Genomic DNA, 16,119 nt, shown 5'->3' with positions numbered 1-16,119 from the left:
ATTTCTTCGGAAGAACTTATTCACACAACACACAGTCAACCTGTGGAACTCCTTGCTAGAGGATTCTGTGAAGACCAAGTATAGTGGGGTGTGGTCACAGAAGACCCCTTGGGATGTTCCCCTGTGTGCAGATTGGGCCACTGGTACCCACCTCTCTGGGGCTCCCCATCACACTGTCCTGCTGAGCCAGATCCGACCTTCTAGTCTTCCCCAGGCAAGGCACAGAGTTGAGGTTACCGCCCACCTGCAGAGCAATGCACACGCTGCTCTGGGTAGGTGCAGTTCTTAGGCACAGCACATGGGAAATAATCCCCCAGAAGGGATCAAACCCCCAAATAAATCAGTCTGTCTCTGTGGAAGAAATTTGCACAGGGAGAACCCATTAGGTTAGCCCCTTTACCAATCAATGGGAGAAATGTGCAGTGGTAACCTTCCCCAGGTCATAACTATTTACACTGGGCTTGATTATAAACAAAAGTTTTATTAAGCAAAACAGTAGAATTGAAGTGGTTACTAGTAAAACAGGTAGGTCACAGTGAATTACCAAATGAAAAGAAAAGAAAAGTCATCACTAGGTCTATTCCACTAAGAATCTAGTTACATGTGAGTTCTTACCCAAAATAGCTGTTCTATCAGGTGAAAGCTTCAGGTCAGAAAAGATCCTATCCTGATCTGGGTCTCCAGTACACTTCAGAACTCTTCTGTTTCTCCTTAGGGTGTGTCAGGCAATTTTCAAGGCAGGATGAAGACAAACCCTAGGGCCCTCTATACACTGTTGCCCCTGTGTAGAGAATTCTATTGTTGTTGCTGTGTGGAAGCAGGTCCAAGGTGGAGACTGTCATGTGAACGAATCACCTGACCCTGTCCTTTTTCAGGCGATCAGCCATTGCCTCTTTGCTGGTCTGAAGGTAGACAGCAAAGCTTTTCACATCTGGATTGGCCTCCATTTAAGGCCCTTTGTCAGCTAAGTACTGCTGTCCCTGCACAAGCCACGTCCTCGCCATAAGGGAGACCCACCCCCATTGAGCTCTTCACCAAGGTGAACGCTTGGAACACAGATACGTAGACAATACTTATAACTTCGACTACAAAAAATGATACAGATTCAGCAGCTCAGACCATTTGAAAATGATATGTTCCAAGCGGCATTTTGTCCAAAGCATTTGAGTTATGCATAGTTATAGTCATAACCCCTTTTCCATAAAGTGTGGCGAGTGCATCACACCAAAGCTACGTCTACACTAGAGGTTCCCCCCCCCCCCCCCAGCAAAACTGGGGTTTGGTCAACAAAACTCCCGGAGCATCCACACTTAAAAGGTGTGCTGTCGACATAACCCAGCAGTTCTGCTGACAGTGTTCTGCCTCTCCGCCATGAGGCAGGACACTTTTCTTGACAGAATTTGTCAACAAAAAAGCTGTGTGGGTGCGCCAGGAGAGCACCCTGTCAACCGACAGGGCTTCTGGGTCACTGGGCAGCCCTGTCTGCTATGCTTTCAGATGGCCGTTCTGTTGAGAGGGTGGCCAGGCAGTCCGGCATGTATGGCTGCGATCTGTTGACAGAAGATTTCATAGACTCCTAGGGCTGGAAGGGATCTCAGGAGGTCATCGAGTCCAGTCCTCTGCTAGCAGGATCATCCCCAACTAAATCATCTCAGGCAGGACTATGTCAAACTGGAACTTAAAAACTTCCAGGGATGGAAATTCCACCATCTCTCTTGGTAACACATTCCCGTGTGTCACCGCTCTCCTGGTGAAATAGTTTTTTACATACCCTCCCCCGCCTCCGCATTGGAAGAGAGCTTCCAAAAGTAACTTCTGCCAACAGAGGGTTGTAATGTAGACGTAGCCCAAATATATAAGTGTTTTGAAAGAACAGCTGGATAAATTAATGGAAGATACGTCTATCAATGGTTATTAGCTGGGGTGGGTAGGGATAGTGTCCCTCGTCTCTGTTTGCCAGAAGGTGGGAATGGGTGACAGGGTATGGATCACCTGAGAATCACCTGTTCTGTTCATTCTTCTGTGACACCTGACATTGGCACTGTTGGAAGATGGACCTTTGTTTTGACCCAATATGGCCATGCTTAGCCTTATGATTAAATAGGAACTATTATGAAGGCCAATTTATGAAGCAATCTTCATGTGAGCAGGGGGAAATTATGTTAACTCCCAATCCTCTTATATTTGTCAGCCGTGCTATTCTTTCTGGTATATACAAACTACACTACAGCATCTACTTAAAGATGGTTCATACATTTGCACTGATGCAGGCTTTCGACTGAAATGTGAAATAAAGAGGAACTGACTCATCAGACACTTCAGCTTCTTTGCATATATTCTGGTACAGCTCTCAGTCAGGATTCTTGGGGGTCTGTTCCAGACTCTGCCACTGACTTCCTCTGTGACTGGGGACAAGTCATGGCGCTGGTCTGTGCCTCAGTTTCCCCATCTGCAAAATGATAGGGATATATAACGATACTTCTCGCACCCAGAGGAGCATTTGGGTTTTGTGTGTGGTTTGTTTGGTTTTTTTTTTTCCTGGAGTGTAGGTGCTTTTGTAAGTGAGAATGGATGATGACTGCAGTTAAGAACGTGGCGGCTTAGCTCTAACCACAAGCACATTTAACCACACAACCAAGCTCCCCAGGGAATGGCTGGAGTCTCCACCTCAGGGTGTCTACAAATCAAGACTGTGAGCCTTTCTGGAAGATAGTAATCCAACACAAGCCTGGTTCAATATAGGATTTAACTGAGTGAAATTCATGGGTGGTGTTGGGAGGTCTGACAATGATCCCGTAATTCCTTCTGGTCTCAAAAATCTATTAATCATCTAGTTGATGGATTGTGTTGAGATAAATTTATTCTGGTTGTTTCTTAGCCTCACAGCTAAGTGCTGTCAAGCAGCCTACAGCTGAAAAGAGACTGCATGGCCCACTAGCTGTGTATTGAACTGGGATTCAACAAACCTGAATTCTGTTTGTGGTTCTGTCTCTGGCTTGCTAGGTGTCTGGGCAAGTTATAGCACCACCTTGTGCCTCTGTTTTCCCATCTATAAAATGGGGATAACACGGCAGTCCTCCTTTTGTAGAGTGCTTTGAGACCTTCTGTTGAAAAGAAGGTAAGAGCTAGGGCTTCCCAACCCCTGTTCCTGAGTGCTACTATAAATTGGGATCGGGGTTTGTCCCTTGGCTAATTGCCTCCCACTCCACATTTAGAATTTAACTACAGCCTTGCACGTTTTACACCTGCAGTCTGGAATTGCTTTCCTGTCAGGTGTTTGCTAGATTCTTTTCCACTCCCTTGAATTTGTACACCTGGAAGACTGTGTGTTGGTTAACAGGGACTGCTGGAAAACACCTTTCCCTTTCTTTTGCTTGCATAGGGTTAAAAGCACCAGGGCTGTTGATGCACATGGCAGGCATTTTCCAAAAGGACCCCCTTCACTTTTGCGGCTTGGATTTTGGGAGTTGTCAACTGCGGGGAACTGCTGCTGCTTCCATGAAAATTGAGCACCCAGCCTGTTTGAAAACCCAGCCCAGGGTGTCTTACACAGGGTGTCCCAAACGAGAAACCAGTTTGGAAGACCCCTCAGCAAAGTGGTATATGAACCCTCGGCACAGTTTTTTGTGGTGTTTGGCGCTCTCAAGGAAAATGCAAAGGAGGAAGACCTCGGACAATGTGGAGAAGATCTGCTGAGGTTGAAGGAGAGCCATTGGGGTCCTCCTGGGCTCAGTTAGAAGTTTTGTCCCAAGACAGAGTGAAGTGGAGGAGACAGGTAGATGACCTGTGCTCCATCCGGAGTACAAGGGTGTAAGTCAAAGTCAAGTCAGCTTCCACTCATTAATGGGGGAACCCTAGCTACTCTTCTCCAGGATATTTGGCTAACGGAGATGCTTCTTTCTCAACAGAGCATCCTGTGCTCTGCCTGCTTGGCTGACCTTGTGATGGAAGCCCTGGACTGGCACTCGAGCTGAGTTCAATTTCAAGTTCAACCACATCTGCCTGCTTTCACACTGACCATCCCCTCGGTGGTTTCTCCCCTGCGGTCTGTAACCTTCTTTTTGGAAGCTCTTAGGAGAAAACAGTCTCTTACCTCAAACTCCTGCCTTCCATCTGCTGATGTTGACAAATAGGTAACTAGTATCCGGTGACCTTGTTGCTGAATGTGGCCCAACGACAGAATCCCTGACCCGAAACGCTCGGGTTCAGCAGGGGGAGGGGGAACAGATGAAGAGGCGCATCGTGTGGAGAGGGAGGAGAGGATTAAGCTTTCCCTGAACCACTGGGGCCTTGTCTACACTACACCTGCTTTGCCAGTCTAGCTCAGCCAGCAGAGCTCCCTATGCATCTGATGAAGTGAATCTGTGCTCATGAAAGCTCATGCTCAAAACTTTGCTGTTAGTCTATAAGGTGCCACAGGACCCTTTGTTGCTGTTACAGATCCAGACTAACATGGCTACCCCTCCCATACTTGACACTATTGGACTTACTGGCTAAGAGTCTTACTGGGGCCTTTCTGAGCCACATCCCCTATGCCATCAGAAGCCTGTGCCTGTGTGTTCAGTTGCTTCTGCCCGTTTTGCTAACTTTGCCCCTGTTGGTGGCGTGAGTCTTTTCATGCTCCTAGCCCGGGCACGGCTGCTGGCAAAATTTCCTAGTGTAGACCCAGACTTTCAAGCTGAGAGACATAGTGATTCACAGTTCTGTACCTAACCCCACCTTCTCCCCACCCCCCATCTTTTCTCAGTCTCAGGCTCCCAGCACCACGTTCCCCTGGCAGTCAGGCACCCTGCAGGGAAGCACTCTGAAAGGCAGCACAGGGTTTATTTTTCAGGCTTGTGACAATCCAGCAAGGTAGCGACAAGGAAGAAACAAAGCTGCGGTCAGAGGAGGGGCTAGGCATGAATGGAGGCGTTAAATCCGGCTTGGCAGGCTGAGGCACGAGCTCCTGCCAGAGTTGGGAATGTTGGCCCAAATTCAGAAACGATGGTGTAAGTCAGACTCCCTTATATCCACCACCCTGGTGACCTGTGCTCAGATTGTCCCCCTCTGTTGCAGCTACCTGTGAAAACCCGAATGGAGACCAGTCGCCGGCCTTAGAGCAGAGCTACAGGATGTTTGATTTAAACAGAGCTGGCTTACTACAGGGGGAGACGGGTGCTAAATTCTCCCATGCACTGTGCCTTGGGGGGTCATTTGCTGCAGCCCAAAGTGGTACCGAAGGGGTGGCAGCCAGGAGAGACGGCTTGGTAGTAAGTCACTGGCGTAGCCCTTCGGAGACCTGGGTTGGAGTCCTTCCTCCATCTGCATGACCTTAGGCAAGACCTTTAACCTCTCTGTCTGCTCAATTCCCCTTCTGCACCATGGGGAGAGGCACTAGATACCAAGGGCTGAAGGGCCAAAGGACCTTAGCTGAACAGCAGGTGGAGGACAAAGGGAAATGAGGCCCACAGTGTTAAGAATGCCCCGGATCCTGGCAACTTTGTCTCCGTTGTGCTCCCAATATCAATGTCGCTGAGAGAAGCAGACTGGGTTAACAATGGTTTGAGACAAAAGGCTCAGTAAGGCACTCAGGGCCTCCCTTAGGGTTTCAGGGGTCCTACACAGTGCTATTAAACTGGTACACAAAGGCAGCTGGGGTTGGGGGGGTGACCATTTCACAAGGATGTGGCTTTATACTCTTCAGCACACCAATGAAACAGTTCAAAATTTGTTTTTAAACTAAGGTCCTGTTGACTGACCAGAGATGGGGAAAGTACCCCAAAAGTTACTTGAGTAAAAGTGCAGCTGCTTTCACTTCTGGGTACTTGAGTACAATAAAGATGTGATGGGCATGTACTTTTACTCAAGTAGTTTTCCAGAGGGATACGGGTGACTTGTACTTACATACACTCCCCACAAGCAGTTGTCCTTTTACTCGAGTAACTTTTGGGGTACTTTTCCCACCACCACAACTAACTCAGTAGAGTAAGGTTTCAGAGATAGCCGTGTTTGTCTGTGTCAGCAAAAACAGCAAGGAGTCCAGTGGTCCTTTCAAAACAAACAATTTTATTGGGGCATAAGCTTTTGGGAGTTGCAACTCTCAAAAGCTTATACCAGAATAAAATTGTTAGTCTTGAAAGGCTACAGGACTCCTTGTTTTTTCAGAAAATTCAGAGATGGATAGTATGGACCTGGGGATGCCAAATGCTTGCTAAATAGCTTCATTAGCTACTGCAAGGCCCTTTCCCAGATTGTGCTAATAGCTCAGGCAGGCTTTTTCACTTGTTTTAATTCGATCCTCTCCAGAGGAAGCAGAGCTAGAGAGCAGGGATAGGAAGAGACGGATGGGTGCCTCAAATTTTCAGGTCCCCTATGCAACTGTTTATTCTACTTATGGCTAAGGATGGGTCTGTAGGTGTTTCACCTCCCTTAACCAGTGTTCTTCCAATTTTTTTCTGCTGGGGTGGAATAAATTTTATATGCACCCAGATGTGTGCACCACCAATAGCATGTTGCTAGCCCTGGGTTGTCACAGAAGTGCTCAGCTTACAGGGAACCCTGGCCTTAGTTTTATGCACCCATAAGTAAGTTAAAATATGGCAGAGGTTACTTTAGTTGGACCACCTTCCTAATGGGGTGTAAACTGCAGCCGTAGTGTTACATATGCTGATGTTTGCATGCCTAAAAGGATTTATTTTTTCGTGAGGAAGACCAGTGGCATCACTTGTTGTCTTAGCCCTGAATTGTGACTCAGCACCCCAGAAAAGGGAGGGGTCGGGGGAAGCCACCAACCGCAGCCCAAGGAAATGCCCAGCTTTCAGAGGCAGATGCTGATGCAGGAGAGGATTCAGTTTCTTTCTCTTCTGTTGGCTACTTCATGGTCTTCTTAATCCAGGAAATGTAGGAGGCAATGTTAGTATAAAAGCCGAGATTGTCGCCAAAGTAATGGGAGAAGATTCCTTCGGCTTTCCCATCGCAAACCAGCGGATTACCAGCATCCCCCTGACAAACACAAGGCAGTTGTTGCATGAATATTTTCTACATGACCTCCCTTGAGTGCATAAAAGAAGAAAAGGACAGCAGCAAAGGCTAGGACATGCTGAACCTAAGGTACCCTCTGTCATCTTCACTCTGTCCTGTCGCATGTACTTTTCCCCACAGCTGCCATTCTGGCTCTACTGAAACCAACGACAAAGCTCCCACTCATTTGACAAGGGATGGTGGGGGTGGCGTGTCAAAACTTCACCTCTAGTCAGTGGGGTGATTATAGGCTCCTGGCTTGGGTGTTGTATACAAACAATGGTAATGTAGCTAAAACTCTCCAGTTGTTTCTCAGACTGTCTTGGGGACAACATCTTGCTTTAGAAGTTGGAGGGCTGAGAGAAGAGGGGGCGGACAGGCCTTTTGAACTCAGCTCTGGCAGCTGGAGGGCTTGGTTGCAAATGTGAAGGTGAAAGAGAGCTTGAAGGAGAATGGACATGGAATGATTGCATGATCCTGCCGACAAGGAAGGAGAAGAGAAGCATAAGGACAATAGGCTTCAAAATAGCAGGTCTACGCTGCCCCTGGAAGATTGACTGGCTCAGGGTAGATCTTTCAGGGTTCGATTTTTTGCGTGTGTAGTAGAGACCAAAAAAATCAACCTCTCAGGGGTTGCAGTCAACCCCTGTACCCCTCACGAGATGAGAGGAGTAAGGGAGGTCAATAGGAGAAACGTTCCTGTTGACCTCCCCCCGTATAGACAGACAAGTTAGCTGAGCACAGGTACGCCAATTTTGGCTATACAGTTCCCTCCATCTTCCCCTGTATAGACAGTTTGCTGAGCACAGACACGTTGATTTTTAGCTACGCAATTGACATAGTGAGAATTACGTATCCGCCGCTGACTTTCTTAGTCTAATGTAGACATGATCTAAGAGAAGTGGTTGGTAAGGTCCCTGGGAAGAAATTGAGAGGGAAAAATGGAATTCAGGAAAACTTGGTGCTTTCAGTGAGAGACTATTCAAGGCACTTTCTGAATGTATCGTCCTACAAAGGAAGAATAAGAGAACATGGGCAGAGGGTGAAGCTTCTTAGCCTGTGGCCCTGCCCAGGCTCCAGCACAGCTTCTTCTAGGCTCCATCCCTCTCCCCACTGTCACACACCTTCCGCACTGTCTTTCTCTCTTCTCTGCTCACTCATCCCAGCCATGTTCTTGAACCCAAATGGGGGCGGGGGGAACTGCACACTTCTCAAATTTCTTTCTAAAGAAGATGAAACGTTTTCCACGGCCAAATTGCGAAGACTGGACGTGCAGAAAGTACTTAAGTAAAAGCGCTAAATATGGGACTAAAAATGCCAGTCAGCGTTTGCAAAAACTCTATGGTAAGGAAAAGTCAGCTGTCTTACAGAATACCATGTTAATTATGGAATGCACGGTGCAGCCCTTCTCTGTTTTACATTTTCTTCATCAGTATTTCTAAGCTGATTTTATATTTTGAATATATCCCTGAACCTTCATAACTTAATCAGTCCTGCATCACTACATACTTAAACTCACTGATTAATTTAAATTGGTGTCTTTTTTTCAATCAAAGCTCGTTAGTGTGTTTATAACAAAGTTCACTGATTTTAGAAAAAGGGAACCTAAATTAGTTTGTCTGGGTTTTTTCAGAACAAGATATATTTACAAAATTTTACTATGTTTATATTAAAATATGTTTCCAAAGATTTTGAGCATCGCAAAGGATTTTATATCTTTGGCACTGATTGTGGTGGCAGGTTGTCTTAAAACTAGTTCATCAAGTAGAAGTAAAAGGGAAATTCGTTTTTCCAGCTAACTGAAAGAAAAGGGATGTTGTCTGTAAGGGGTCTCTGAAAGTGGGGCTCCATAGACTTGACAGGAAGAATTTGGAAGCAAGTTTTTGAACTATAGTAACTTAAATTAAAATATTAACAGACGCAGCCGTGCTAGTCTATATACTATCAAAACAAAAAAGCAGTCAAGTAGCACTTTAAACACTAACAAAATAATTTATTAGGTGAGCTTTCATGAGACAGACCCACTTCTTCAGAAGTGGGTCTGTCCCACAGAAGCTCATCTAATAAATTATTTTATTAGTCTTTAAAGTGCTACTTGACTGCTTTTTTGTTTTGAAATTAAAATATGGTTTTAATGTAAGGGTGGTCTTTTGAAGAATTTATTTAAAAAACTGTGACGAAGATCCAAGCATTTAAGGCTTGCGATAAATACTCAGCTGGCCTGTCTATCTATCTATAAAGGATTTTTAGAGATAAGATTCAGCCACAAACTAATGAAATACTTAAAGCAAATTTTAAGCTGCAGTCCAGTAGACATAGTAATACGTAACTGTTTTTGTCAGTAAAGTCAGGGTTAGCACATGCCTGTTAAATGGTTTTAATTACTACAGTTTGAGCCTCTCTAATCCAGCATGCTCTCATCTGGCAACATCAGTAATCTAGCATGATTTTAATTAGCCAGATGACCATTTAGGGGTGTGGCCAAGTTTCCCATGGTCCCATAAAGTTTGTTTCTAGCTACCAGTCCTGGCTCTGCGTTCTGTGCTGTTATTTAGATGAAATTTACCCCCAATTGTCTTCTCAGAGCCCAGTAAGCAGCGAAAGTGTTGGTAATGATGCTAGACCAGTATTTCTCAACCTTCTTTTTTTTTAAAAATACCCCTTTTTAAAACTAAATAAATAAAAAAATAAAAAAAAAAACACCAAGACTTCTCCAGCATCTGATGAAGTGAGTCTGTGCTCACGAAAGCTCATGCTCAAAACTTTTCTGTTAGTCTATAAGGTGCCACAGGACCCTTTGTTGCTGTTACAGATCCAGACTAACACGGCTACCCCTCCGATACAAGACTTCTCTTGTGTACCCCTAAGGTTACACATACCGCCCATTGAGAAACATGGTCCTAGAGTCACCGGCGGTCTTGAAACAAGGGCTATTCAACCTATCCAGATAACTGTACCCTTTGCAGGAGCCAGATTTGTTTCACACACCCACCAAGTTACACCTCACCGACAAACTACTTACTTACAAAAACTTGCACAAATATCACAGAAGACTCCTACTGAAAACTTGCTGACTTTTTACCATCTTATTACCAAATCAGCAAATTGGAAGAGAAATATTGCACTGACATTTCAGCATCAGGCATATGAAGCAATAGAAACAAGTAATTATGAACTTTTAGATTTGACTTTTCTAGGGGTTTTTATGTTGCCTGTTGTAAAACTAGGCAAATATCTAGATGAGTTGATGTACCCACTGGAAGACCTCAGTGTACTCCCAAGGGTATCTGTACCATGTTGAGAAACATTGGCAAATTCTCTTGCCAGGCACCTGTCATGTCCTGAGGGTGCCAGACGAGAGGGTCAGCGTGGACTTCCTGGCTCTTTCACAGGTTCAGTGTTAAGCTAATGGGCCTGGCAAACTGAATGGCTTTTCACTTTTAAGTTGATACTCTCTGGGGGGAGTCGCCTGTCTGCAAGCTGCAACAGCCTGTGGTAAGAGCCATCAGGAACTGTCAGAACGGGGACAGGAAGAGGGGAGAGGTTGAGCACTAAGACCCAAGGGTGGCATTGCCTCCCTTTGCTTCCTCTACACTGTGTAAGAGCCTAGCAGGCATGGGAGCACATAAGCCCCCAACCTACCCTGCTGGGAAAGGCAGGGAACCCCCGAGAGACCCCAACCAAGGAGTAATCTGGACTATTGGGACCATGTCCCAAACTTAAGGAATAACAAGGGAGTGGTTCAGGGTCCCTGGGCCAGGACCACAGGGAAAGGACCAGTGCCCCCCATGGTGGCCCTCCTACTTGGGAATCTAGCCCCAAGGCTACCTAGCCACCCTGGACCCGGCCACACTCCCATTCCACCCTCTCCTAGACATGTCTCCTACTGACCTGGCTGGAGTCCTGGGCCTGGCTGGAGTCTTTGGCTTGGCTTTTGCTGTTTGCGCAGATGATGCCGTCCGTTACCGCAGGATTCAAAGAGCGGCATTGCTTTCGTGAGAGGATGGTGACTCGGGTCTCAAAGAGTTTACTGGTGGCTTTTCCCCGGTCGATAGTGCCCCAGCCAGCTGTGCTACACTGGCTGGCTTTGGCAAGAACCTCTTTGTTGGTCTTGGGTAGGTGAATGATGTTGACATATTTGTTGAGTGTGGCTTTCCCGTTCAGCTGGGGGTGGGGGATGAGGAGAGCCAGAAGCGTTAATGGTTTTCAATATTACCCAATAAAGAATCTGTCACCTGCCTGTTTCTAAGGGCCATGCTGCCTCTACCCTCTCCATCTCATCAAACTTCACTCCTTTCCAGGCCCCTGCTGGCCTGTTCCCACCCAACGACCTCTCTTCTCTCACGTAATCCCGCCTCGTGCCCAGCAATGCTACCAGCCTTCATTGCCCATTTGTTACACTTTCCAGTATCCCCTGTTGTGCTTCCTCTCCTGCTGTCCCCTCTCCTGGAAGAGCCTGGGAATCTTCCCTCATAGATCATGTTTTCTAAACTCTTCTTAGGTGTGATGCTTACACAAGCCTTGACTGTCTGAAGGCAGCCCCTGGGACCACCACGCAGCATGCTGACGGATCAGTGCCATCTCCCTTGTTCCAATCCCCTGTCAATTTCTCCATCCGTCTCTTGTCTTAGACTCATCTCTTTGTGGCAGGGCCGATCTTTTTGCTTTGTTTTTGTACAGGGCCTAGTGCAACTGAGTCATGGTCAGTGTCTTGGGCTGCTAGTTGCTACCACAATACCAATCTTCATCAACGTCAGGCTATACAGGGCAGGGTCTGTGCCAGAGTTCCCTCAAATTTTTTTCCATCCGGGGGTGGAATAAATTTTGTTATGTGCATCAAGGCAGGTGCAGAGGTATACCACCAATAGAAACACATGTGGCCTGTCATGCATGGCTGTGGGCTCTCTGCTAATCAGCTGGGCAGCATCTGAATCTCTCCTGAGTGGCTGCTCAAGAGCTCAGCTTACAATGAATTCTGATCTGTGCCCTCCATCCCATCTGCAGAACCCATACGATGGACCTAACATGGGACCCCTGCTCTAAACTTGTCTTCAGCTCCTCTCTTACTACTTATCACCACAGCCAAGCACCAAACCTCAAAGGGGGCCCTGAGGCTGGAAACTTGGAAGTGAGTATAAGCCCGATAGGTCTCCATTACCTTCAGCAAAAGGAGGTCATTTTTCACATAGAGTTTGTAGTTCGAGGGCTGGTGATAACTTTTAACTGCAAATGTTTGCTGGGAGTCTTCTTGCTTGTGGATGTCGTGAGCTCCTAATATGACTGTTATGTTCCTGAAATTGGTAAAAGCAAATTAATTGTAAATTGCTTTTCCTTTGCTGTCCTGCTCTGTAAGCATGTGGTAGCTGGTCCCGATGCTCAGCCGCTAGCTACCTAGAAAAGACAGTGCAGCTGTAAACTGAAGGAAACCCACCGCACAACCTAGTGATTGACAGGTTATGTGCAACTGTGTGCTGAGTTCAAAGGGCCTTAAAGTGAGCACATGTTCCCCCTCAGGACCGTGAGTAATGCCAGGAGCTCAAAACTATGTAGAATCATAGAACACTAGAACTGGAAGGGACTTTAAGAGGTCATCAGGTCCAGTCCCCTGCCCTCATGGCAGGACCAAGCACCATCTAGACCATCTGGATGTTTGTTTAACTTGCTTTTAAATATCTCCAGTGATGGAGATTCCACCACCTCCCTAAGCAATTTATTCCTGTGCTTAACCACCGTGACGGTTAGGAAGTTTTTCTTAACATCCAACCTAAACCTCCCTTGGTGCCATTTAAGCTCATGGCTGCTTGTCCTGTCGTCAGAGGCCGAGGAGAACAATTTTTCTCCCTCCTCCTTGTAACACCCTTTTAGGTATTTGAAAATTGCCTCTGTCTTTTTCCAAACTCAGTTTTTTCAGGCTTCCCTCTTAGGTCACGTTTTCTTAGACCATTAGTTATTTTCGTTTCTCTTCCCTGGCTTAACCAATTGAAGGCTAAGGGAGGAGTTGGTCACAGTTTATCGGGGCCACACAGGGAACTAATATTGAATAATGGGCCCTTTGGTTTAGCAGAGAAAGGTCTAATGAGTGGTTCCCAATGTAGAGTCTGCAGAGGGTATTGCAGTGGGTTCATGAAAAAATAGAAGATACAGTAGACACCCCCCCACCCCGCCCAACTTCCGTGGAGGTTGCATTCTTGCACAACTCTGCATAAGTCAAATTTTGTGGAACTCGAGGAGCCAGGAAACTGACTAGCTGCTGCGCTGGTCATTTTCCCTGCTCCTGTCAGGGCTGGCAGCCAAGAGTCAGGCTGCCACCTCTGACAGGTGCTGGGAAACTGCTTCTGTCATGGGCAGCAGCCTGACTCTCTCTGCTCCTGACAAGAGTGGGGAAGTTTCCACACTCCAAGTGGCAGGGAGCTGGTGCCTGGCTCCAGGCTGCCCTCCATGCGGTGGGAGCCAGGAAACTGACAAGCGGGGCTGTGCTGGTCAGTTTCCCGGCTCCCTTGAGTGGCGGGTAGCCCGGATCCAGGCACCAGCTCCCCTCTATTCAGAGTCGTATTAACCCAAGTTACACACACTCAACTTGAGTGCATCTCGAGGTTCTACTGTAGATAAAAACAATCATAGAAAATGAGTTTTTTAAATAAATTGCAATACTACAATCAATGATTTTTAAATTAAATATCTTCCAGTCACGTTATCAATAGCTGTCTGAAAATCTATGTTGTAGTTTCCCTTTTTCATTTAGGCCTAGTTCAAAATAAGTTGTGCAAATTGCGTAACTTATCTGGAGGCCTCTTATTTTGAGCCCAGTGCAGGCACCACTTCCCCAGAGTTTGAAATAAGTGCTTCTTTCAAGCACCCCAGTAACCCTTGTACAACGAGAGTCACCAGGAACAAAATAGCCCTGCTATTTCGAGGGCGGTCTGTGGCCGCACGGTTTCTATTTCAGGATACAAAAGTATTCCTGAAATAGAAACAATACTGTAGCCTTAGGCTTAATGAAGCATACCTAGAGGCTAGAATTGGCTTTGATGGGGGTCTGCAAAGGGTTTGGGGGGTGGTTGGAGGTACATACTAGTGAAAAGGTTGGGACCCACTGGTCTAATAGAAGCCAATGACTGGAAGGCAGAGCTAGACGTAACTAGAGTGGAAATAAGGAATTTTTTTTTTTTTCTCAGTAAGCGTAATTAACCACATGAACACAAATTACTCCTTCACAGTCAACTTTTAAATCAAAATATGGCTGTTTTCCTAACAAATGGACTCTAGAAATCATTTTGTGGCCAGTCTCGGACCTGAGCCGTACAGGTCAGACTAGATGATGGCAGCGGTCCCTTCCGGCCTTAGGAACAAGGATCAGTCGGGATTAATATTATAAAATATTTTCAGATAAAACAGCAAATCCTTCCTGCGACACCTGACTTGGCAATTTCCCTCAGTGAGACTCTCCCAGCTCTTAAACTCAAAGTGGGACCAACCTGCAAGGCGCGCTTTGCTCCTAATGCAGAGGAAACAGGCCGCATGAGATGAGTTACAAGGCTTTGAAGAGTTGGGCAAAAGGCTTCAGACAGAAGGCGCGGTTTGGTTTGGTTTGGTTTCTCCCCCACAAAAAAGTTGCCTTGGTGACACTGACAGATTTTTGCAAATTGGGCTCAGTTTCACTGAACTGGTTTTGCCAACCCGTGTCTGAAAAAGTCAGTGACCTTTCTGTCTGAAAATGCCTCAGTACTTTTTTGTTGTTGTTGTTGTTGGGTGGAGGGAGGCAAAAAGGACTCTTTGACTTGATTTTGGATCACAAAATGCAGCCCCCAGAAAATATCCCTCAAAATGTTTTGTGTGATGATCAGGTTGGCCCAAAACTATCAATGTTTTTGGAATGGCTGATGAATCAAAATATCTATTATGTGGTGACAGACAAGGCAGGGAAGGAATATCTTTTACTAACAAAGAGCCCCAGTTGAGCGCTAAAGCTTCTCTTTCGCATCAACCTGTGTTGGTGCAATAAAAGTTACCACCTCCCACACCTTGTCTGTCTAATACCCTGGGCCCATTCCAGCTCTGTCACCCATGCAGACGTTAATTGTGTCATTTGCTGTACAGGTGAGGTATAAACTCTAGAGGGAGAGATTGATTATTTGTACTGTGGGAGGGTCTTGCACTTCCAGTCATGGATCGGGATTCCCTTGTGTAATCCACACTCTTCGTGGTGTGGTTCACTGCCCCATCTAGGGGTCCCTAGAACACTCCCAGAGAGGAAAAAAATGAGTCTCCTCTACAGCCTTACCTCAGCGCCAGCCGGCTTTTAGCTCAGACTGTAGAGGTCCCTGCACTGAGCTCCAGAGGTCCCAGGTCCATGTCCACCTGTGGACAGTTACACTTGCACCAGATGCTGTACAAACACCGAACAAAATCTTACCCCCTGCAGTGAGCGGCTGTCATGACCCAGTCTTTGGCCACCAGAAATCCCCCGCAGAAATCCAAGGTGTGTCTCTTTAGATAGGCCATGTATGGTCTGGAGTGGGGTTTGGCTTCCTGGCCTCCCACAATCTCACTCCATGAAGCTCCTGAAAGAGAAATACATCCCCGATGATGTGATTGATCTGATCTTTCCTCGCCTGCTAAATGCACCCCACGGGGTTGTCTGAACCCTGGCTTTGTCTACTAACCGGCTTGGGCTGCTGTGGCAGACAGCAGCAGGAGCAGGAGGCAGAAGGGCTGCTTCATCTTGGTGCTCTCAGCTTTGCCAGTCCCCTTCCAGGCTGAGTTTTAACTGGAGTCACCATCAGCTTCCTGCCTGGTTTTATAGCCCGTGAGATTCAACACCTAGGAAACCACAGAAGTTGAGCTCATATGACTAATCAGTGTAGAATCAGTTTGCTCTTGCACATCTCTGGAGCACTAGCTACAAAATGCATCTCTCAGCAGCATGGTTAGTGTCAAATTCATCCCCTAGGGAGCCATCACGCAGCCTTGTGCATCAGCCACATCTCACCTAGGACCTCTTTGGAAGGCTAAAATGGCAGCTCCTGCGTGGGGCATTGGAGCTTTGAGTTCAGTCTTCCCAGGGGTGGAATCTATTCTTTGCAATTTCCTCCAAGTTTTTGGTGGTGCTGGATTCCA

General features: G+C 46.6%; 1 protein-coding gene across 1 annotated transcript; it reads right to left on the bottom strand.

The window, feature by feature from the left end:
* Positions 1-6,725: 6,725 nt before the first annotated feature.
* Positions 6,726-15,723, bottom strand: LOC142002444 (mast cell protease 2-like). The gene is made up of 5 exons (XM_074978572.1): positions 15,666-15,723; positions 15,416-15,563; positions 12,161-12,293; positions 10,912-11,166; positions 6,726-6,984 (listed from the first exon to the last, which is right to left on the bottom strand). The coding sequence occupies exons 1-5, from the start codon at positions 15,721-15,723 to the stop codon at positions 6,853-6,855; spliced, it is 726 nt and encodes a 241-aa protein (XP_074834673.1). The 3' UTR covers positions 6,726-6,852.
* Between the last annotated feature and the right edge of the window lie 396 nt (positions 15,724-16,119).

The sequence above is a fragment of the Carettochelys insculpta genome, chromosome 27 (assembly GCF_033958435.1).
Source record: "Carettochelys insculpta isolate YL-2023 chromosome 27, ASM3395843v1, whole genome shotgun sequence".
NCBI lineage: Eukaryota > Metazoa > Chordata > Testudines > Carettochelyidae > Carettochelys > Carettochelys insculpta.
The sequence above is the reverse complement of the archived record's forward strand: the minus strand, read 5'-3'. Positions and strand labels throughout refer to the sequence as shown.